This window comes from Cupressus sempervirens, chromosome 2 (genome assembly GCF_028749045.1).
Source record: "Cupressus sempervirens isolate cs-2001-9-10 chromosome 2, ASM2874904v1, whole genome shotgun sequence".
Taxonomy (NCBI): Eukaryota; Viridiplantae; Streptophyta; class Pinopsida; order Cupressales; family Cupressaceae; genus Cupressus; species Cupressus sempervirens.
In genome coordinates, this window is record NC_143119.1 from 6,676,592 (window position 1) to 6,702,318 (window position 25,727).

Here is a 25,727-nt window from a genome sequence, read left to right on the forward strand (position 1 = left end):
CTGAGTATTGGCAACCGAGTTGAGTTGAAGGATTCTGAGAGGGTTAGAGATCAGCGTGGAAACCAAACCTGTTATGTGTTGAATCCCAGAAGTTGCTCTTCCAATGACGAAGAACATCTTTCTGCAACTAGGGTGTCTAATGCAGGAGCATTCTAAGGTAGTTGGCAATCCTACATGGGGAAGTGGTTGGACCTTGGAGTTGGAGAACTCGCTCGTAGAAGGACTAGTGCTCAATCATTATTGGGTAGTTCTTGGGTGTAGTGTTGGCCAAGGTGCTTGGTCGGTGAAGGAGTTCGGCATATATTGTTGCTTGACATATACTGTTGCTCGGCGTATAAAATGTTGCTCAGCAATGCTAGGAGCTCAACAGTGCTTGACTAATGGTTGCTGATGCTCGGCAGTTTGGGCTTGCCGAACGAAGTTCTTACAGATTTAATCAATGATCTTGGAGCATTTAATGCATGTGGCGTGAGATCATGATGTGGAGCGATCGTGGGAGTTTATGTCAACCTATTTGGGTCTTGGCTATTTGTTCTAGGAGTATTTAATGAGTGTTCTAAGCCTTCTAAGGCATTTAGTATTTAAGATCTGTTGTGGGCCGACTTGTGGCTTGAATAGGTATTTAATATAAGGGTTCATTTGATTTGTAATTTGCTAGGCCAACTTGTGGCTTAGCCAGGTATAAGTAGAGGATCTTGTGGAGTCTTGAGTCATTGTCATTCAGCATGGAGAAGGAGAAGTAGTTGAGAGGAGCGAGGTGTAGCAGAGCTAGTAGCTAAGTGTGGGCTTGGGAAACAAGAAAGTTGCTTGGTGGCTTGCAAGCACAAGTTTAAATTCTTCTTGGAGTTTCTACCAGAGTGTGGATCTAGACTAGCTAGGAGATTGGATCCTGTAAGGTCTTGCAGAATTACTATTGTAAATTGCTTTGTATTTGGCCATAACCGGGAAGGCCTTGCAGCTGGGCATGTTGAATGAAAATCTTATGATTCTATTATGAGAATTGGCATTGTTGTGAATCTTAATCTATGTGTTATTGTTTATATTCCACTGTGTGGCTAATTGTTGGGGGCTCTCCTTCGAGGATTCTCCTGCCTTGTATTGCATCACCTTTTCAGCTCAAGGCGACTATAACAATATTAATGCCCAGAGATAAAGATCTATATAGCAGCTACGATCTCCAACATTGTCCAAATGTCACCTTGCAAAGCTATGAAGACATGATTTTAAGACTTTCAAAAGTCCTGATGTGATCCACCAAGCATTATTTTTTTGGGGGCCTGTGCAGAGAGCAAGTAGGCAAAAAGTACCATGGGTTTATTAACATGTTAGTCTAGTGAATACCTTTGTTAGTGAGAGACCTGTGGATGAGGAACTACTATCATGGCACAATTCTACTACTAATACATCAACTAACACATTTTTACAAAACTCAATACTCTTGGAGGAAATGTGAATGCTTTTTATTATGCACTATACCACATCTAGAGCCCTGGCATCATCAAAGAGAACAAGATGGGAGAACTTTTATCCACAAGAAAATAAAACAATGGCTTATTCTTATTATTGTTCACACAACTCGTTAAAAGTTGCTTGATCTTCTTCTTGGGAAGAGGTCGTGATTGATGTCATCACTCATCACTATTGTGGGTCACTATTTGCTAGAGCAACGATAAGATCAAGAACAAGAAGAGCCATATACTCCTATCTCAGAAGATCCACAAGACAACATAATCCAATCAACAAGTATATCCTACCAAATTCTTCTTGTAAATTTTCTTAATAAATACTAGCGAGGAACCTAGATCCTGTAGGAAAGTTATCTTTTAGATGATAGTAATTCTTGGCAACAACCCATGTTTGGTTTTAGAATAATGTGACTCGTAGGATCTTGTTCACTTGTCCAAAGGAAGGAAACCCATTGGTTGTAAATGGGTCTCAAAAAGCAAATTTGGAGCAAAAGGTTCATAATACAATCCTAAATCCGTAGCTAAGGGCTACTCCAAGAGTTTATTTTGGTGAAGAATTCTCTAACATTGTTAAATTGTTCTCTTTTAGTATTAAATTTCTTTTATCCATTATTGTTGGTAATGCTCTTGAGATTGAATAAATGGTTGTTACAATTGAATTTTTGCATGGAGACTTAGAAGAGAAAATTTACATACAACCTTAAAGTATTTGAGATAAAAGGAAAGGAACACTTGGTTTGCAAGTTGAACAATATCTTTTTTGTTTAAAACAATCCCCACTAGATGTGGTATCAAAAGTTTGATCTGTTTGTTGTTAAATTAGGTTTTCTTAGAAATGAAGATCAATTTGTATACATTAAATGTATTGATGATCATATTGTCATTGTTGTCTTGTATGTAAATGATATGTTATTTTTCTTGAGGCTGTATCTAATATGCCTTATGTTAGTACCGTGGAAAATTTAATGTATGCAATGGCTTGCACTAGACCATATATTGCACAAGCAATAGAAGTCTTGAACATTTTATGTCAACACCTAATAGAGAGCATTGGACTTCTGTTAAAGGTTGTTTAGATCTTTGTAAGGTAATTCTTATTTCTGTTTCATATTTTCTAGGACTAAGAATGTCATTAAGACATTGGACGTATAGTGATTTGTTGATACAAAATGGGCAAGTGACTTGGGTAGTCAAAGCTCCACCAGCAGGCATGTGTTTACTTTGTTTGGAGGAGCAATGAGTTGGATGAGTACAATGCAGGTTGCAATTGATTTATTAACCACCGAAGCAAAATACATGGCTATGGTTACTACCCATGTCTCTAAGGAAACAGTTTGGTTATAGAGGTTTTGTACAAGTATTGGTTTTGATTGTACAGTTATTCAAATTACTTGAGATAATCAAGGTGCAATTTATTTAGCTAAGAACCCCATGTATCATGCATAGACTAGACTTTTGGATGTTCAATACCACTCAGTTCATGAGTTGATTGCAAATGAGAAGATTGAGTTGAAGAAGATTGGCACTTAATAGAAAGTTGTGAATGCACATACTGAACATGTGAGCACAAAAAATTTTACTTGGTGTAGTGCATTGTACTTAGTTGAATTATGATTAGGTTTTTCTAGGGTGTATTTACAATGTATATCACAAAGTGGGAGAATTTTAGGATTTGGGTGCCATCAACCTTGTAAATCCAAAATGTATTCATTACTCCTAATATCATTTGCAGGTCGCCCATAAGGGATGGAGAGTTTCAATGACAATGGAAATTATTTTATTGGTACTTTAAATATGTTTTTACAGGCCTCAGTAGTTGTCTATTTTCCAATAGGAAATTAACGGAATACTTTTGCATCATGGTAACTATGAATGAATAAAAGGATTGCAAATCTTGGCCTCCACCTTGGGAAACAACCGATTTCACATGTGTGAGCACCTACAATAAGTTGTAAAAGGGTCTGAAATAGTTACAATAGCTGTCATAAGATAATTTGATAGAATGTTCGGTCCGGAGGCAGCAAAACATGGGAGATACCTTATGATAGTTGTAAGAGCTTCTATAAGAGATAATAATGAGCTGTAAATTTGTAATGTCCCCTTTTTCTGGGACATTATAATTCAGTGTTGCCGGCTCACTTCGCCAAGGTTTCAGGGGCAAGAAGGTTCTTTATGGGGTTCAGTTCGAGATTTGGCCTAGACATTTCCAGTTTCAGACCCATCAAAGTAGTTTTGGCAGGTTGTCTGGATGCTTACTATTTTTAGTAAGTAAACAGAGCTCAGTATTCTTGATATCTCAGTGTTGGTTTGGAAGCGTCACGCCGAGAGCTTTTCAAAGAGCTATTGCATGTGCTTATCCAAGTTTGTTTGATCAGTTATTTTAATGCCTGACGATTATATGGTTTACTGGCTAAGTGACTTTTAAAGTTCATTTAACTTGTCACTTTATTTCAAAAAAAGTACTATGTTCACTGAAGTGACTAAAGGACAAAAAAGGTACTTTATCTCACATTGCTTAAAAGAGCATGCATCACATTGGGAAAAGTGATAAAGGTACAACAAGCTCCACATGAGAAGGTATGAAGATTATAATATTAAAACAGATATTAAGCTGGAAGCTGGAAACAGTTATTGGTTATTTCTTCAAGGGCGCAAACCCTTGAAGAAGCTTTGGAGGTTGGACGCAAACCTAGCCTTCTTACAGGTTTATCTATATTGCCAATCTAACTATTATTTTTGTTTATAAGATTGGATTTTCTGGATGGTTGTGTTATTGTATTACTGATGTATAATACAGTAACGTTATTTGGCAACTATTTGTATTCATTGCTGGTTTAAATATATACTTCTGAATGTTGGAGGAAATAAACACACTTTTCTAGGTTTTCTCGTATGCATATCTGCTGGTTATAAAATCGATTTAAGTTCTGGAATTTATATCAAATATGGCTTTACTGTTCAGTTTAATATTTGTAAGTCTTTATCAAGGGTTTTAGTAAATATTTGGAAAGGGATATTACAGTGGTATCAGAACCACAAATCCTACCATCCTATGGAATCATGCAACACAAGAAGATTTATGAACTGAATATATTGAAATTCTGGTTGCTTTAATGTGACTGGTTCGAAAACTTTGAGGACGAAACCCCTCGAGCTTATTTTCTGAGAGATTTGGACGACACCCCAAGTTCTCTCTCTGAAATTTGCAGCATTGGCAAAAAAAATGCAGCTAGAGGTAAGAAATCGAAATTCCAAGCAACAATTGTAGAGTTCATTATCTAATTTAAATCTAAGTCATAGACGTCCAAGCAGAAGGCAGAGATAGAAAATTCAATAAGGCTGGGACCATGAGTTCCATATTTGCAGCTTGAAGACGTTGGAAAAAGGGAAGGCTTTTCACACATTACTATCTGTATGGTATTCCCCTCAGTAATTGGTGTTTGAACGACATTGCTAAGAGTCCCATGGAAGCCATATTCATGTGCTAGGGGCAGGTTATAAGCTTAAACGTCATGGGTTACAGAGATTTGAGGAAGGCAAATACCACAGTCGGACGTCTGATATATTCTCCAGCAGGAAGTCACGCAAGTGGTACTCCGCCAGTATTAAGGGTATTCAGCGTTGTAGATTAGCCGAGGTTTGGGAACCATCCTCACCATTCATGAGAACCGGCAGACTCTACAGGCAGGTGGCAAACAGACTATCTCAGAGAGGAGTCATGGAAAGCTCCAACATTGGCATCGGGTCAACTCTTCCAATCAACATCTTCCATCGCTCACCAGTAAACATGGGATTTCATTAAAGTTTATTTAATTCATCAACTGCTGTTGAAGTTCAAGCGAGTGAATGGAAACCATCAGGGGCTTTTGGTACTTGTTGCAACCGGATGCACTGTGAGAAATCTGGGGGTCCACGTGATCTAGTCTCGACATCCATTGTTGGCAGTAATGGGCTCAGGACTAGGAACAGGAGATTCGGGAGCCACGTATTACTCACGGGAAACCAGATGCCGAGCTGAATATATTGAAATCGAGCAATACGTGGACGGAATTATAACAGCTAAGCGTTAGTATTTTATATTATTTGGTCTATGTCTGGGTGGAGGCATAGTGTGTAGGCGATAAGTTAAAAGATCAAGGGATATCACTAAGATCTGTGGCCATGTTAATCCTACCCTCGTGATTGTAACAATAGTTATTAGGAAGGGCTAACTAAGTGTCTGGACGTGGCAACGACACATGCGAGGTATTTTGGAAAATAACACACCATCAAACATTCACAAGACTCGCTGCTTCTGAGTTGGCGCTGGCTGTTGAAAAGCATGTTTTGGAGTCTGACTCTGTGGATAGTGTAGGGACAACAGGTTTCTTGGAGATTCACCTAGGAGCAATTAATAGCATCCTAAGTAAAGCACATTTAGAGATTGACACTAGAGATATTGTTGAACTGCAGAAACACTTAGTCCAAAAGATTTATCAATATTTATAAATGGCCAAAAAAAAACGTCAGGTTACCCTGTCAAAGTTCCATAGTGTGAATCAGGACCCACCAGCTCATTGTTATGAATCTATAATTAAAGCATTGAAGGACACATCTAAGCATCTAAATTTAAACTACAAGCTCAAGCAATTCTCAGAACAGTGTGAAATTTGTAAAGAGCAATGAAGTTTTCAACTCTTTCAAAAAGGGAGATGATCGTCTACTCTGAAAAATAGGTCTACAGTCTTGATATACTTGGAGGCAAATATTTTCATGATCATTTTTTTTCTTCAGATAGACACAACAGAATTTTGTTGCTCTCAAGCAGATAACTTATTGGTATCTTCTATTATATGTTTGAGAGATTAAACTCAAGACAGTACTGATAAGTTGAAAATTCATTTTCTACATATGTATTGAGTCATTAGTTCAATTTGTAAGAAGTTTATCAGAGTCCCCTGTGTTCAAGAAACTCTGATTTGATCATTTGAGGCTATGTACAGTTTTATATCATAATAAAAGAACATTTCAGTGGGCATCCTGAAGAAAACGACCAGTTTGGAAGTTTAAATTCTTAATATAGTGATTAATTCCTAAATTCAATTGTTTAATCAGTGTTATCTTGTATGTTGGGCAAGTGATTATATCAGACTTTCCCTGAGTTTGATATGCTTACCATAAGAATACTCAGATATCAAAAAACTCAAAAACTATAGTGTTTGGTCCACAACTACAGACACATAGTATTTAGCCATAGGGAAGATATAGGACCTGGATAAAACCAACAAAGATATTCTGAAGCTACAACAACAATTAGCCCAAGATTCACAACTTGATGTAAGAACAAAGGTACTTGATATGTATGATGAGTCTAACAAACTCCCTTCATGAACTCAGAAAGAATTACCCTTCAAGGAATACATGGACTTTCAGCTAGAGCTGCAAACGAGATAGATATTATAAGAAACAAATACTATGATTTGGCTCGAGTTCTCCTTGCAGAGGACAATTACAGAAATTTGCATAAGGAAGACATTAATCAACTTGATAGCAGTACTAAAAAGGAAGAGCAACTTTCGCATGATAATATGCAAAATACTAATGATGGCACAAGTATACTAGCAGGAAATTGGGAGACAGAAGTATCTTATGGAGTTGTTTACACTAGTCCTTCTGATGAGCATATTGATGGCCCATGTAGAAGAGTTGACCAAACCACCAACGTTGGCAACTCCCTATCTTATTTAGACATGGAAAACTCCAGCATCTTATTTAGTGACATGGAAATTAACTTGGATAAATTTTATGGTGATACTAGGCTGAAAATTATGTCAGATTTTGAGGAGCAAATGGACCGCAATGTTGGCAGGATAGATGATATAGCACGCATTGAGTTAGAGGACATATCTAAAATTGTTGTTCCCCTAGGTGATGAGAAATCAGAAAATTCTATGGAGAGCAACCCACTTGTGTTTGAAGGAGATAGTCAAAAACCATTATCACTCCTTGACTTATTACATATGCTTTTGGTCAAAGAGGACAGGATTGTCCAAGTGTTGACAAGGATGGATGATTCTTCCAAATTAGTTGAGGATCTCATGCGGAAGATTGTGATAGAAGAGAGACATGGTAGTGCATGTTGTGTCACAAGTCCTCTTTTACATACTATTTTTGAAACTTTGAAAATGATAAAATTTGAGTACTTGCAACTATTAATGGATAGAGATCTAGCAATAAAATTTGGAAGGGACAAGAAGAGTGAGGCAGATGAGCTATGCCTTCAATTGAGTTTAACACATTACTCCATTCACAAAGTTGAAAATCAAATGAGTGGGGCAGCCACTAATGAAGGAGACAATCGCGGTTCAAAGGCACAAGAAATCACACAAATCATTGAAGAAATTCATAATGTGGGTAGATGTGAAGGAAAACAATGTAATTCAATCACGTGTTTTTTGTTTGAGACTTTTCATGATGAGAAAAATTCTATGGACCAGCAAGTTGATGAGTCTGAAAATTTTGAATTTTATGACAGCAGTTGTACATTTTCACATGAGCACATGGTTAGTGATACCAAGTGAGGATAATTCAGAAATTTCAAGTAATGGTGAACCTTCCTTTTATGAAGACTTTGACATGAGCGAGAGTACTTATGGTGGAGTAGGAAGTTCAGATTCATCCTTAGCATGCTCTGAGGGATTTTTCAGCTTCCCCAGAGTTTTATCATCTAGCTCTTATGAGATGGCCATGGCCTACTTGTTAATTGGTGATTTTTCTTGTTGGTATATTCCATCTATCAGTGATTTTCCTGTGTATGTTGGTAATATATTCGCTGATTCTATTTGGCCTTCAAGGGTCAATGAGTTATTTGCAGGAGAGTGAGGAGAACACACATTATCCTACGTTCCTCATGAGGTGTCTACATTTTTTATTCAGCAATATCTTGAAGACATTGTTAGCCTTCATGATGTTGGTGATTCACCAACCACTCTTCCCTTTATCCACGATCATGTTGATTGGGTGATTGGGTATCCAAGTTTTAATACTATCTTAAAGCTGGTGGATTATGTCGTGTTGTTACATAGTCACAGGATCATGATCTGTGTGTTTCAGCCTTCTGACACATCAAAGTTCTAAATATTAGGATTACTCTGTTTACACTAGGGTGATATAGTGGTGGAGTTAGATTGGCCGGATCTGTCATTGTCATCGGTACAGATATTGCAGGAGCGGTACAGTGGTATAGTGGTGCAGATATTACAGGAACTGATCAGTGATATCTCAAACAACAAACGAGTCCTCACTTGGGATCCAAGTGGAGCATCCCTAGGTATTGCCTTTTATTGGGGAGCTAGATGGAAAGTTTGGTTGCTATCTTCTTGGGGAGGATATGGGTTTGTTCAGCTCCCATCTTCACTTGACAGTAGAGACTTGCAGGGTCACTCATGGAGTGAAGCTTTCATCCTGACTGAGGGTATTGGCACACCGAGCAACAGCACATGGCAGTTGGTGTCCCTTTATGGTGAGACTTGGGATCCTAGCATTCAGTCATTTGGCACATTTATTCCTATTGTACTATTTCACCATTTTGAGATTGGGAAGATGCATGCCGGGGTACATCAACTGAGGACTAGAACCTCATCCTCGAGGCGAGTATGGGATCCTCGCATTTGGTTTCTGCAAGTATGAGCTGATTGCTTGAGGGCAAGCAATCTTTGAGAAGGTGTTATCGGTAAATGTATAATGTAGCCGACGAGTAGAGTAGTATCTGAATGGACGCGTGACGCTTGAGTCACCCCTTTGGAAAGGTATATGTACACATTCGAGATGGACTTGGAATGATGGTGGTAATCATAGATCATTGTAGTCATTGTAATCGGATTGTAATCTGCAAGTGCATACATGAATAAAGTACCTGTTCTGAATTGAATCGTGTTATACATGTGTTGAACTTCTTACCCTATGCGATAAACATTTGGCGCCATTGCCAGACGTACCTGGAACGAACGAATGATATGAAGATTAATGCCGAATTTGCCAAACAAAGATCGGAATAAGGTGAAAGATAAGAATGAACTAAGTACAGCAAAAGAAATTTTAATTTTAACACAACAAGCAAAACGCAGACAGAGACTTCAGCAAATTGCCGAGGGGCACCGAAGGGGTGAAGAGGCACAAACGGAGGGAGTGCACTCACCTAGTAGGCTGAGGAGTGCCGAGGAATTGCTGGAAAAAACTCGACAATGTTTGAATTTGGTGGAGGAAACAAGGGAAGAATTCCTTAACCTATATACGCCGAGGGGAGAGTGTCCGAACGGAAGGGAAGCAACTCGCACAGCTCGAAGTGCCGAGGGAGCACGAGCGTGGAGGGATCTCTTCGTTCCCGATACACCAGACGAACGAATACAAGCGGAGAATAGAACGTCACTTGAAGACTTTTCACCGGACAACGCAATTGTTGGAAACAAGACTGTTGTCCAAAACAGTGCAGGAGTCCAGAACAGTGCAAGAACACGGAACAGCACGGGAGTTCAGAACAGCGCGGGAACACAGAACAGCGCGGGAGTCCAGAACATCGTGAAAGCATAGAACAGCGCGGGAGCTCAGAACAGCACGGGTACACAAGTACCTCAAAATCCAAGACAAGTAACGATGGTTGGCCCTAAAGAAAAGTTACCCAAGTTTCACAGTGATGGTTCAACAAACCCTATCAAACATTGTAAAACGTGTGAAACCATATGGATGGAAAATGGTGTGATAGATGAGGATGATTGGGTAAGACAATTTCCAGCGACCCTACGGGGTGTGGCGATAGACTGGTTTTCTGACACTAGTCCTCAGAAACTTAATACATGGGAGAATGTTAAAAAAGAATTTATAGCATAATTCAGATTACTCCGAGATGATAATGAAATAGTGGCAAAAATCTACAGCACCAAACAAGGAAAGAATGAGATAATCTGAACCTATGCCAGGCGATTGAAAGAATTGATCGGAAAGATGGAGAGTCAACCAGCGGATGGGTTGAAAAAACAGTGGTTCGTGGAGGGGCTACGGCCGGCTCTTAAAAAGAAAATAAAGATTGTACCACCGTCATCGTACACCGATGCATATACTCGTGCCATGGATTTAGAAAGCGAACAGAAGACGAGTAAGAAGAAGAAACATAAGTACTTTGATTCAGATGATTCATCCTCGAAGAGTAGTAGTAGTGATGAGGAATCAAACAAGAAGGTGAAAGCGCTACAGAAAGACATGCTGTGGATGATGAAAGAATTCAAAAATTTGAAAAAAAATACAGATACAGTAAAAGGAGAACTGTGGTGTACAGATTGCAAGGAGGACAGCCATACGAAGGGTTCATGCTCGAAGAAGCAGTTTTGTGACATCTGTCAGGTGGCGGGGCATTCCCTGAAAGAGTGCCCGTTTAACTTGAAAACAAAAGGACACCAGCAAGTGTTACTAACGCAGGAAGCGTCGAACAATAGCAACAACGCAGGCAATGATGCAACTTCAAGTGGATATCGAAACACGAATAGACGCGGAAGGGGTGGAAACAATAACAATAACAATGGAGGCCGGAGTAGAATACAATATGATGCGAGTGGACGACCGATGATACAGTGTCGGGCATGTAAACTTTGGGGTCACTTCGCGAGGGACTGTACTACGAAGGAGACGCCGCAGCTACTGTGCAGATGGTGTGGTCCAGGGGACCATGAAGATTCAAAATGTCCAAAGCAAAGCGTAAATTTATTAAGTATTGAAACAAGTAATGAGAACGTGTTGGCAATCACACGAGAGCAGGCGAGGAAGGCAAAATATCCAAATGCGGAAGAAGAGAAGTAGAGGTCACAAAAAGTCCGAACAGAGATAGAGAAGCAGATGAGAGCAGAGAAGTCACAAGTAAAAGACACTATTGAAACTCCGAAAAGAAACTTGGCGGAACAAAACATGGTGAAACAGATAATGCAAACGGAAGTGCCAATTAAATTAAATGATCTTCTTCTCACCATGCCACAGTTGCGTATGCCTATTATAAATATGACACCGTCCCCAAGAGTGACAGAGGAAGCAAAGGATAGTAAGGAAACAACCACAGCAGCAGCAACAGGACTGATGTTATTAGCACTTACGACAGGCAGACACCCAGCAGTGGTGGAGATGGGCATTCTGGGTACGGTGCTAACAGATACAATAGTGGATGGAGGATCGGAAGTGAATGTGATGCTGGAAGATATCTGGAAAAAACTTGGACAACCAACACTATGGCCACCCACCTTTCAGTTACTAATAGCAGATCAACATGGGATAAAACCCTTGGGCACTCTAATGGCGCAGCCGGTAACAATTGGGACACAACCATTTTTACTAGATTTTGTAGTTATTCCATTAAAGAGAAGAGGGTACGACGCCATCCTAGGACGGCGGTGGCTAGTGCAAGCTAAGGTAAAGCATGATTGGAAAAGGAACACCCTGTCAATGAAGAAGGGAGGTAGGAGATTTATAATCGATTTGCATAGACAAATGATAGGAGAAGAAGCCGTGTCGTTGGACTCAGAAGGCGGTGGCGAGAGTGATGACGAAGGGAAAAAAAGGATGGAACCAGATGATGAAGGGGTGCTGAGAATAGGAGGGTCAACTGATGACGACCTAGATTCAGTAAACAGATTGCTACATTGGCAAATGGAAGATTGAGGTCTTTCCGAGTTGCAATATTTTGAGTATCGAGGAAGGAAAAGAAGGCCATGAGTTTCCGAAGGAGTACAGTGAACTGAAGGAGGGGGAAGCGCAAGTGGATGAAACACCTGCCCATACGTTCAGTAAAGATAAACCAATAAAGTATGAAGAGCCGACGGTGAAAACAATAAACTTGGGTGATGAGGAAAATCCGAAGAACATTCTTGTAGGAGATGATTGGAACCCAGTATTGAAAGTGGCAACTTGGATGTATAAGGACTTAAAAGGAGTGCCACCAGAGCTGTGTCCACCGGATACCATTAATCAAAGGTGTGTACTTGTACGGAAGCAGCCGTACCGAAGGAATAAGAACTATGCAGCATGGGCCATGGAAGTTGCACAAAACAGGTGGAAGGTATGGCGTCAGAAGCGTTTAAAACTGAACAACTTTCAACCCAGTCAATTGGTACTGAAGTATAATGGACGAAATGAAATAAGGCCTGGAATGTTAAATATTAAATGTCAGAGGGAGCAAAAGTCTGCCGTACGGCCTACTATACGGCCTTAGAAGATATCATCAAAGGAAAAAGTATGAAGAAAAAGTTGAGCAAATAATAGAATAATAATAAAGTGACTGAATGGTAATAAAGTGGGAAGTGAGGGAATTTTAAAAGACCTTTTGGATGATCGTACGGCCTTCTAGATGACCATACGGCCTTGACAAATTTAAAAATGTAAGCCATAACTAATAAAAGTAATTGGAAGATCCAAAAATTCGTATGAGGAAGCAGGAAACCATATAAGAAAGATCGTACGGCTAAAAAAAAAGAAAAATGGAGATAGTAAAATGACCGTACGGCTTGGTTGGATGACTGTACAGCCCAAAAGAGAACATGTGCCAAATTGAATGAAATATTAAAGATGGAAATCAAAGGTCGTCAATGACCGTATGGCCCCTAGATGGCGGTACGGCCTTGCGGTTTTTTTGTAAATGAAATCAGGTCGTACCGTATGGCAGAAAACAGGACCGTACGGATGGAAGGAAGAACAAGCCATAAGTGCTGCAGAGCCACACCTTGGAAAACTCAGGAGGAATCAGTCACTCAACTGAGTTGCTTCAAGGGGCATCTACAACCTTCAAGATCACACACTAAAATCAGATTCAATAAACAAAACTTTGAAAATAAAATCCCCCAAAATATCTTCTTGTTGCCTTCGGATAGACCCGCACTCAGACATGAATAACTTTCGAACCAGAAAATATTTACTCAATCCAACCGTTGATATTTGGCGTAACTAAGTTTCAAACAACATATAAAAATTTGAGAGAAATCCAACGGTTCAAACCCGAGATATTGACCCCGCATCAGAGTACATTTTTTCTGAAAATAAATCCCCCAAAATATCTTCTTGCTGCCTTCGAATAGACCCGCACTCAGACATGAATAACTTTCGAACCAGAAAAGATTTACTCAATCCAACCGTTGATATTTGGCGTAACTAGGTTTCAAACAACATATAAAAATTTTAGAGAAATCCAACGGTTCAAACCTGAGATATTGACCCCGCATCAAAGTACATTTTTCTGCAATTGTTATTCCCTAAACTGATTGCCATGAGAAATATATGAAGCATAACAATAGAACCATAATCTTGAAAAAAAAATGCAGGAGACCAAAGGAGACATAAAACTTCCTATTCTTCCCCAAGTTTGAATCATTTTTTACATAAAAGATTGGCTTTTTAATAACCAAAGTCTGACTGGCCTTGCTGTCCATTAGTAATAAAAACGTTTTCTTTTCCATCTAAGAATAGGAATCTGAAAGACGTTTTACCATCAATACCATGCAGCAATCATGGATATTCTTGTAACTACTAAGAATAGGAATCATCAATACCATGCAGCAATCATGGATATTCTTGTAACTGCTAAGAATAGGATGTTTCACCATCAATACCATGCAGCAATCATGGACATTCTTGTAACTGCTTATTATCTGTCACCAGTATTTGATGGAATTCTCTTTAATTATTGACCACATGGCATTTCTATTACTAATTTTATCCTTTCTAAAACCGACACTAACATCATTAACCCTTTCCTCTAACTCTCTAACATATCTGACTAAAACTATAACATTTATTTAATAAAACACCTAATTCTATCCACTAAGACATAATTCCTAAATTATTAAAATTGACCATTTAAAATATATGGAGAATCTTGGACCTTTGAAATGATTTAGTAATGAGATGCGCCTGCATCAATAAGGATTGAGGATAGTACGGCAACCGTACGGTGGTTGAAAAGACGGATTGAGAAAGAGGGTGAATAAGACCGTACGGATTGAGGGCAAGGTGAATAAGACCGTATGGTCTGAAGCTGAACGCCATCATACAGAGTGGTGACCAGAATAAAGCCGCAAGGAAAAGAAGGTATTCATCTGAAATAACTTCATCTATTCTTTATATTCAGAGACGAAGGGTATCAGGAAAGGAAGAGGAATTGTTGTAGCCAATTCACAAAGCAAGTCCACAGAAGAGAGGAAGTGGAAGAGCCAAAAAAAAAAAAAAACGACGATAAATTGAAACAGTTCAGAATGAGTAATGCATGATGCCAAAGAGAAGGCTAGACATAAGCAGTTGCTAGAAAGAGTGTGGAATTGGAAGAAAATGACAAAAATAGTGTGTTTCGTACATTTTGTGTGAATTTCGAAGTGTTAATTTGGTCTTGGTGGTGAGGGGCATTGCCCCCTAGACCCCCAGTCGTTGCGGATATTAGTCATGGAAAGTGTGACCAGTTGATGAGACCTAGAGCTGCTGCTGTAGGCATGAGTGTTTGTGTGTCAGAGGAGGCACTTGGAGTAGGTGTTCGGCATGAGGCTGTCTCGGTGGATGCGTAGAGAGCTCGGGAGGAGCTGATCATCCAGTTGAAGGCAGTATGGCGACACTTGGCTTAGGATACTTAGGAGTGGAAAGCAGAGAAAGCAGCACGGGTGGCTATCAAGGTCAGCTAAGGAGACAGTATTGTGTTAACAAAGGCTACAGATGCAACGTGGTTTGGAGACCAGTTTGGTGCAGGCACGAGATGAATGTGAAAGTGATATGACAAAACAGAGCTATCTTATTGTAGTTAGTCAATTAACGTATTTTGTTGTTAATGAAATTGTGTAATGATTTTTTTTGTATTGTCGTCCGAAGACGACCTTTCTTTTGGGGGGGATGATGTTGTCGGTAAATGTATAATGTAGCCGACGGGTAGAGTAGTATCCGAATGGGCGCATGACGCTTGAGTCACCCCTTCGGAAAGGTATATGTACACGTCCGAGATGGACTTTGGAATGATGGTGGTAATCATAGATCATTATAGTCATTGTAATCGGATTGTAATCTGCACGTGCATACATAAATAAAGTACCTATTCTGAATTGAATCATGTTATACATGTGTTGAACTTCTTACCCCATGCAGTAAACGGCGCCAAATGTTTACCGCATAGGGTAAGAAGTTCAACACATGTATAACACGATTCAATTCAGAACAGGTACTTTATTCATGTATGCACTTGCAGATTACAATCTGATTACAATGACTACAATGATCTATGATTACCACCATCATTCCAAAGTCCATCTCAGATGTGTACATATACCTTTCCGAAGGGGTGACTCAAGCATCACGCGCCCATTCAGATACTACTTTACTCGTCGGCTACATTATACATTTACCGACAACAGAAGGGAGGCTCTGTAATGTCCCCTTTTTCTAGGACATTATAATTCAGTGTTGTCGACTCACTTCGCCAAGGTTTCAGGGGCAAGAAGGTTCTTTATGAGGTTCAGTTTGAAATTTGGCCTAGACATTTCCAATTTTAGACTCATCAGAGTAGTTTTGGCAGGTTGTCCGGATGCTTACTATTTTTAGTAAGTAAACAAAGCTCAGTATTCTTGATATCTTAGTATTGGTTTGGAAGCGTCTCGCCGAGAGCTTTCCAATGAGCTATTGCACATGCTTATCCAAGTTCGTTTAGTCAATTATTTTAATACCTGACGATTATATGGCTTACTGGCTAAGTGACTTTTAAAGTTCATTTAACTTGTCACTTTATTTCTAAAAAGTACTACGTTCACTTAAGTGACTAAAGGACAAAAAAGGTGTTTTATCTCACATTGCTTAAAAGAGCATTCATCACATTGGGAAAAGTGATAAAGGTACAACAAGCTCCACATGGGAAGGTATGAAGATTATAATATTAAAACAGATATTAAGCTGGAAGCTGGAAACAGTTACTAGTTATTTCTTTGAGGACCCTTGAAGAAGCTTTGGAGGTTGGACGCAAACCTAGCCTTCTTACAGGTTCATCTATATTGCCAATCTGACTGTTATTTTTGTTTATAAGATTGGACTTTTTGCTAAGTTGCCGATTCGGGTTTGGGGTTCGGGTTCGTGAGTGTATATAATATATATATATATGCAAAAAAAAAAAAAAAAAACTCACATAGTTGTAAAAGTAAAACTAAGTCATTCCATAGTCTGAATATATCAATGTTACTTAATTATTGATCAATGCCAAATGTCAAAGATAAACATTAAATACTCACTCATTAATCTATGCTAATGTTGTAAATAAAATCATACATTGAATTACTAAAATGCAAAATGGAATTTCAAAACATAGACTACTTCATCAGATTGATAGATAATAAATTATGACTTAATAAAGTTTGAAACTGTGAAACATGGTGATAAATCATAAATGACTCAATGAGTCAATGAGAAATGTTTAAACATAGTTTATCAAAAATGCAAATGCCCTTCAAGGGTCAAATGGGTCATCAAAATATGAGGGATCAATGGCTTCATCCTCATCTATATCATTGACATTTTCCTCATCATTGGAATCCAAACCGGTTCCACTAGCTCCAGATGCAGCCACATCCTCCTCCTCGTCCTCCTCAACATCTAGCAAGGCAATTCTAAATATATCTTGGACAGTCATATCTAAGTCAAAAGTCTCAGGTAGTACATCCCACCACTTCTTTGGTCCCTTCTTATATCCTGGATCCTTGCGTGATAGAAGGTGTCAGTTGTTGTGAATAAATAACAAGTCCTCTGCTTTCTTCAAACCCAACCGATTATCCTTCACTGAGTGGATAAAGAAGTATGTACTCCAATTCCGCTCAGTAGTAGAAGAGCTCGCAACCTAGAGAGACAACCAACAAATTTTAAAAAATTAGCTAAGTAATTTTACAATACAATAGGAATTTAAGAGCACTAATTCGACACGCTAAGTGGCCATAAGAAAAGGAAAAAAAACTTAAATACATACTTGTGACAAGATATTAATGGCAAGAGGTTGGAGGTACATGTAACTTTCCCCACATAAGTACCACCATCCAATGGCATCCAATCTACTTTGGTCATTGATTGCATTAGGTTCTGCATTTTTGCCTGAGACAAAATTAACAAACTCTCTCCTAACATTTGATGCCACATCAGGATCACTAAAGAGCTTGTTAAGTGCCCTTTTATACCCAGCAGCAACTTCAGGATCTCTCTATGGTGCCACTCTACCAGGAATAGCAAGTATCTCACTGCTATAATATCTAGGAGAAAGTGCATATGCCAGGAGGTGTAAAGGTGCAGTCATCTTGTTTTAACGATGTAGAACAATTTTCTCCACCTTAGTGTACAAGGTATCAGGATCCTACTCTCTCCTCTAAATGAACTGGGATGTCAAATGATGTACATGTAAGTTATCTTGATGTAGTGTTAATAACTTAACTAAAATCTAAAATCAAAATCTCTCAATAAACAAGGATAAAGTGTTGTATACAAATTTAAACTTATTGATTTCATTATTTCTAGCATGGAGTCCATGGCATCATATATGTTCCCCAAACAAGGCTCATCCGTGTCGGCATACCAAAGCATAGACATGATGGGCTCAGTGAGTTCTAATGCATATTCCACCCTATTCCAAAAATCATCACTCAAGATCAAATCCTTTACAGTTTTGGCCTTTTCTGTATCAGCTTGCATCCATCCACCCCATTTGTTGCTAATAACCATTTGACACAATGCCTCTTTCACCCTCACAAGTCATCTAAGGACGATTGTGTGTGAAGCAAACCTTGTTTTAGCAATCTATTACCATATTAATTCAAATTGTAAGTTAATATGATAAGTTGATAACACAAAAATTTAAGAATATGTATTAAATTTTGTAAAGTATGACAAAAATTAAAATGATAGATAAAGCTAAATAAAGTTTAAAATTTACCTTCAATAATTCCAAGCGGGAGAAAGTTCTGAAAATTGCTTGTGACATATGGTGGTTTGTCACAAACATTTGGATCTGCTCACCCTGCTCATACACATTTTTCATCCATTCAATTTGGCTGCCCATTGTTTTCATCACCAAGTTCAAGGTGTGGACATTGCATGGTGTCCAAAAGATATGCTCGTATCGTGCTTCTACCAAAACACCTGCAGCCTTACAAACTTTAGCATTGTCCGTTATTACTTGGACAACATTTTCATCTCCCACGGACTCTATGGATTCAATGAGAAGTTGGGCAATAAAATTTGCATCCTTTACTTGCCCTTCACAATCAATCGCCTTCAAAAACATTGCCCCCTTGGGGAAAACAGCAATCACATTTATTAATAGACGGTTTTTGCAATCTTTCCATCCATCAGAGACAATGCTCACCCCTGTTTGGATCCAAGAATCTCTTATTGGTTTGAGGAGGTTTTCTACATTCTTTCTCTCCTTATGCAATACGGTGGTTCTCAACTTTTCATATCCAAGGGATCGGTAACCATGAGGTGCATTATTTATTGCTTTCACCATCTCTCTCCAATAAGGGGATCTCACTAGATTGAATGAAACACCATTTGTAATGAGGCACCGCCCAATCTTTATGTCAGCAATTTCTCTCTTGTCAATTTCAAATGCCGGATCTAATGGGCCTCTCTTGCGGGATGCGGGTGTTTCTATTTCATCTTCGTCTACAGATGGCGTAAGTAGGAAGGGACGTGGTCTACTGATTGTTTGAGAGGGTGGTGTTGGTGGTTTTTGTTTGGACTCATCTTTTTTTGCCTTTGACACTAACCTATCAGCCTCTTGTTTTTTTAACATGCCTGCTATTTGAGGAGCCGGCTACCCTTTTTTACCTCCCTCTGGGGGCCCCTCACACATGGAAATCCCTTGACCTGGTGGACCTATCAAATGATGTTTAACCTAGTAATAGGAGCTTCTATATTGGTTTTGGCAAAAATTGCATTTCTATATATACCCTCCCCTACCAACACATTGCTCAATTCTTGTTGTATACTTCCATAAAGGAGAGCCTTTATCAATTTTAAATCTTTGGGATCCCACCCCACCCACTGATCCCTGAGTACTCATTCTTGGATTCTTGCAATCTATAAAAACAAATTTCAAAAAATATTTCAAAACTTATACAAAACTTGATAAAAATTTAGAACAATAAATATTAAAAAAAACTAAAAACAAACTGTGAAAGAAGCAGAAGGAAGGATCAAATGCATACCTGGAACACCTAGCATGAATTATTTGAAGGATTTGAGACTTCACAAACAATCTCTACAACCTTCTCTTCAAACTTGCAAAATGGCCACACCAAAATGAGAGAGCAAAATGACAAAGCAAATGAGAGATTAGATGAATGAAATGCATCTAATAGGCCTTACTTTAGGGTTTGGCCAAAAAAAAAAAATTAAAAACATATTTTTAATGCTTTTTTGGGCCACTTTTTGGCCCCCCCTGCCGCAGGTCCGCCCGGATTCACCCAGGTCCACGACAGGTCTGGGCAGGGTCCGTGTTTTGCCCTACGGGTCAACCTGGGTCCGTGACCCAAGAGCAAAACACCGACTTTGACCGGACCCATCGTGGACCCAGGCTCGAATTTGGACCCGGACCCAAGCTCCAAGGTCCGAATCCGGCAACTTAGATTTTTTGGATGGTTGCGTGTTATTGTATTGCTGATGTATAATACAGTAACATTATTTGGAAACTATTTGTATTTATTGCTGGTTTAAATCTGTACTTCTGAATGTTGGAGGAAATAAACACACTTTTTTGGGTTTTCTCATATGCATATCTGCTGGTTATAAAATCAATTTAAGTTCTAGAATTTACATCAAATACGGGTTTGCTGTTCAGTTTAAAATTTGTAAGTTTTTATCAAGGGTTTTAGTAAACATCCGGAAAGGGATATTACAAAATTGATTATTCCAAGGTAAGAGTCATTGGGTTTTCAAACTTGTATGTCATTTTTGTATCATATTTCTATTTAGCAAGTGCTTGGAAGTGAAATTGCATCAGGTTTGTCATTTTTTTCCTTTGCAAGTTGGATTGAAGACTCGGAGAGTAGAGCACATGTGTTGTATTACATTTTGTTGATTATACAAGTTATTGATCTCTCCTTCTGTGGATTTTTTTTCCAAAATGGTTTCCCTACATTAAACATTTTGCTACATTTTTGCTTCACAGTTTGGTGCATTTATTGCTATTGCTGATATAAACCACATTTGGTTAAAACTTTTAGATCAGATTTACAGTAGCTTTAAGCTTCTATTATTGCCATTCACCTACTGTTTTCTAACACTACAATAGAAAAAACAGTAATCTTCAATAAGCTTAACTACCTAGATAAGTTACATGCAAATATACAAGTAGGCCTTTCTCAAGTCCAACTAAAAGTGTGGACATTCAAAAAATTGTCCACATTTATTATATCTTATTTGTATAATTGGAAAATACCTAACACAGGGAAAACAATTGAGCCTAGGTCTGATGTGCATAATCTGTATACATCAACACCTTCCTCCTATGAAAGAAAAGCAGAAAAAATAGATAATATGGTACCAAAAATGGATGATGTGGAAAATGGACTCTAGATAGTCTCTGATAGCACACCAAGTCATGGAAAAGATACAGATTTAAAAGCATGCCTAAATGGTATAATGCAAAAACGGAGGAAGTGCCCATGTAAAATTTTGATTCCATTAATTTGATTCATGTTTTTTTATTGTTTGTCAGAAGGTGCAGCAAAGGCTGGACAAGTGACGGGAGCAAAAATGGCTTTTGGTGAAGGACAGGTAAAGGTGGTACTAAACTTGCAAGAAGCTAGGAATACAGAAAGAGAACAAACTAGCAGAGGAGAAGGCTTTAAGATCCAACAAAAGGTTGGAAGCCAAGTAAGAAATTATGTGAAGAATCGTAGAGCTAACATGATAGAAGGGCACATCATGGCAGTCAGTTTCTTAAGTTTTTTGAACCAGAAGTTTCAGAATTTTAAAAGATGAGGACAATGAACTGATCTTTAAATGCCATGTCTTATGCTGTGCATCAGTTTCTTTTATGCTCAGATATATTATGAAATTTTGTAGAAAATGTTGGTGGGCTTTCAACTGCCACAGTAGATTATTTAGGAGATTTTTAGTTTTTAAAATAGCAGTTATGATCATTGGGGGATACATGGCTGGAATAGCTCAGAAATGGATTTTTGAGGACAGTATTCAGATAGCCATTTTGGATATGAATTTTTGTTTTATTCAAGTTCAGGAATAGAAGGATTTTTTTCCTGCTGCCATCTTTTCTGTATGCATGATTTTTTTCTTTCTCCATTGTGAGTCAACAGAGTATAGGGCAGATAATACTTGAGTATTTGCATTATCTGCTATGCTGGGTTTTAGTTTTCTGTTCTGTTATATGCATTACCAGTTAGAGCAGAGTATTGAACTTGCAGCAACTGAAGACTTTCGCATTGAGATCCTAACATAGCAATGATCCAGCTTTAAAGAATACACATGAACATGATGCTCATTAGTCAGTGAAATTAATATATGGGACCTAAAACTGATCATAAAAAACAAGCCTTTGTCAAGAATAATAATAGGGGCTTTGAAGATATATATCAGTGTACACAGAGAGAAGAAAGTATTAACTATGCTTTGGAAGATAATAATGCACTTACAGAAGCAATAAGATCTTTTGCTGCCATAAGAGACCTTCGACCACTTTGGCAACCCTGCAACACAAAACCAGAAAACAAATCAGCAGCACATGCTAAAGTTATAGAAGCATACACTTGAGAACCATAGATGAGAAACATTGCATCCAACATATAGCAGGCATTGGCATACCACAAGCATTTCAGCATCCTTGCTGAAAAGTGACGATACCTCCTGGATGAAATTAGGGTTCTTTACCATCCCTGCATATGCATCAAGTGCAATCTAAACTTATCGACTTTTGTAAATTATATATGCTCCAATACTTCTCTTAAGGTGTTATATGCCAATTATTATATAAGACTCAGATACCCTGCATAGACTCTAAAATGGAAATTCAGAAATATTTATAGTACTCAACATTTTGTAATTTCAACTGACCTCCCCCCTCTTTGAACATGTATGGAACATTTATAGAACCTTCAACATGTCCTGCATTGAACTCCTCAGTTGTCCTGCATACATCACAAGAATTAATTTACAGGTTGAAAGTACCATCTTTGTACTACTAAAACAATAAAAAATCTGTATCATTGTCGAGAATTTGAGTTGCTCATTCCCCTCTTCAGACTAACACAAATTTTCCATTCACAAATATAAATTCTTTGGTTATTATTCATTGATCATTCTATGACTAAAAATCAAAATAAACAAGCAGACAGGATTGGAGCAATAGAAGCACAAACACAGGCAGCAGCAACAATCAAGAATCAAAAGGAAGCATATTGGCTACAATGACAGTTCAGTTTGAAGGCTTGTTTATTTATTTTTCTGTTATCACTAGGGATTTTCCTTCTTTAGAGGCTCTGTTTCGAAAGGTGTTTACTCATTTATAATTCTGTGTTGTTCAATGCCCAGGAAAAGAACTCAAGCCTTGTCATTATTTGCATCTCTCATTCAGGATTTAATGAAAACATCCGTTGAAGTTCCCGACAAGAATGTGATATCTACACAACTTCCATGCAGAAGCGAAAGAATTTACATGGATGTCCAGCTTCCCATCATGAAACAGATGCTCACCCAATTTAGATGTCTAATTTCCCAACTTCAATATCATGTGCATTTCCACATCCTATGAAAAAGTTAAGAGTCAAAACCAACAGAAAAAGGGTAACAGTGGATGTCAAAGAAGTGTCGTATAACTTCCATATCATTTGAATATCCTTAGAGACACTTATAAGTTTCAAGCCGAAACTACCTGCTTATCGAGTAGACATTGGTGGCTTTTAGCCAGCATTCACTTTTAGTGTGTCCAGATCTCACTGGTCCTAAAAACTCCCCCACACCGCAAAGAGTGAGCTTTTTAACCAAAATAGAGCACTAATCTACCATGTCTCAGAGGCATATAAATTGTCATTTGGGAGCATAACCACTCATGTATGCAACTATTAATTCTCTTTCTCAAAATAAAGTCAATTTGTGATTGACCTGATTGACCATATTCAATTATAAATTTAATTAATTGATGATGTGAAAATCAAAATCCTTTGGTTGCAAGTCTAAAGCCCGACTACTTCCCAAGAAAAAATCCTGGGGAAAAATCTTATCTCAAAATTTGTTGACTGAATCCTATGTTGACCAAAAATAGAGAGATAAAATGGTTGCAGATAGCAGTACATTGGTTTGAAAAAGTTTACAACTTAGTAATGAATAATGAGTATACAAGACATATCCTGTAGCTAGTGAACCTTTACAAACTGCAGTTGCCATATATTTCATTGCATAGCAGAGATTGAAGATGGAGAATTCAAGATTGCACTGCTAAAAAACTGCTCTAAATGTCAAAGAAATCCTTGCAAGATCATGACGAACTTCATGTATAGCATTCTCACCTGCCCTCAAAGGGCTTACAAGTAGTAGAATACATACTAAAGTGGAACCAGTAAATCTTCCAGGGAACCATTTAGAGTTTGAACCTTGACTCGGGTAAATAGACAAATGAAGGCATCACAGTGGGCACTACCAGTGACCAGGATCACTGGGGAAGCTCCCCAGACTCCCCTCACTGGAGTGGTCAAACTTAACAGGGAGAATAAAGGAGTTACTTGGCCAAACACCTTTCCATTGTGTTCACTAGGCAAAAGGGATTTGTCCTACCTGAAAGGAAGTTGGTATAAGAATAATGCCTCACTAGGTAAGAATAAAACCAAGGCATACACTTAACCTACACCTTGTCAAGACATTGGAGGATGTAATCTCAATATGTCCAAGCACTTAAACAGCTTAATCCTGTAAATTGTTATCCCTATTGAAGCTATCAAATGCAAATTGTATGCATATATATTGGGAACCCACAATGAACAAAGCTGAAAGTTGAAGGACAAAACCAGAAACGAAATACCATTCACCTTACATCCAAATAACGCTGCCCAGCTTGGAGAAGCTCATGAGCAACCTGTACAGGCACACTCCTTGGTGGTGTCATCTCCATAGACATCCTAGATGCTTGTATTCTAAAAACGCAACAAAAAATCGTCAAAATTTGATGGACTGTAATCAAATATTAAAAGGTAAAAAAACAGCAGCCATTTTACAACTAATACTTCAACCCAAAGTAACAAGAATCGGAATTGGATTGGAATCAGCAAGGCCGAATCGAATCGTGAATCGGCCATGAATCGGAATCAAATTGGCCATGAATTGGCAAATTTAAAAAACCCTTGAAATTTAGTGAGTAACTTATTTCATAAACCCTTTATCGCTGATTCAATTCACCGATTCACAAAGAATCGTTTGGCATGAATGCTGTGATTCTTGGAACTATGTTTCAACCAAATATTAGAAGTAGGTTGTAAGGAAACGGCAGCCATCTACTCGCCAATAAGAAAACGTTTGAAATTTCAAACCTACCAGTGAATAATTTCTGGATTGACATAATTGTATATCATAAATTGGTAAATTGGTATTTTTGTTACATAGAGTCAATTAAAATAGCTTCTTAAAAGAGCTAGTTATATGACTCCTATTGGATGCAGAGCTGCATAACACAAGTAGCCCAGATGTATCAATATAAACAGAAAGCATCAGAGAGAATTGGTGTAAATAACACGCACTCTTCATCAAACAGATATTAAAACAGAAAACTAAGAGGAGAAATGCTCACATAATGTGGAAATAAAGCATAGATTTGATATGTAAATCAGAAATTACAAATTCATTGCAAAGGTTAACCCTATTGGCTTCACAAAATACATAGAAAATCTGATATCTCAACTGAATTCTACAAGAAGACATTACATCAGAAAAGTTAATTCCAAATTTGAAATATTCTTCAACAAAACTCTCCAAATTCACCTTCAGATCTGCAACAAAATCTGGAGGTCTTTTTTTATTTCAGAAAACCATTCTTCAGCAACTCCACACTCAAAACTGCTGTCCTCCCCATTGCTATACATAACCACTGCCAAAATAGAACCACCCAAATCTGGCCAAGAAATTACAAGACTCAGACTCAGCTCAGGCTCAGCAAGCTGATTCTTAACTTGGACTCAGAGACAGTGCCTGGACCCAGCAAAGACTCAACAAATTGAAAACACCAAGAAATTCAAAAAAAATTAA

At 38.2% G+C, this 25,727-nt stretch overlaps 1 protein-coding gene across 9 annotated transcripts in view; it reads right to left on the reverse strand.

Annotated features, from left to right (window-relative positions):
* Positions 1 to 25,727, reverse strand: part of LOC149570819 (thiosulfate sulfurtransferase 16, chloroplastic-like) — a 63,932-nt gene that overhangs the window by 17,434 nt on the left and 20,771 nt on the right. For 4 of the 9 annotated variants that reach the window (XM_089812400.1, XM_089812399.1, XM_089812396.1 and 1 more), the window contains exons 2-5: positions 24,523 to 24,622; positions 22,551 to 22,624; positions 22,302 to 22,372; positions 22,133 to 22,186 (exon numbers count right to left, since the gene is read on the reverse strand). In XM_089812400.1, the coding sequence (XP_089668526.1) occupies positions 22,133 to 22,186; positions 22,302 to 22,372; positions 22,551 to 22,624; positions 24,523 to 24,557 (234 nt within the window). In that variant the 5' untranslated portion in view covers positions 24,558 to 24,622. Of the gene's footprint in view, positions 1 to 22,132; positions 22,187 to 22,301; positions 22,373 to 22,550; positions 22,625 to 24,517; positions 24,623 to 25,463; positions 25,671 to 25,727 lie in introns of those variants that run through there. The other 5 variants (XM_089812401.1, XM_089812392.1, XM_089812395.1 and 2 more) reach the window with 3 other exon arrangements.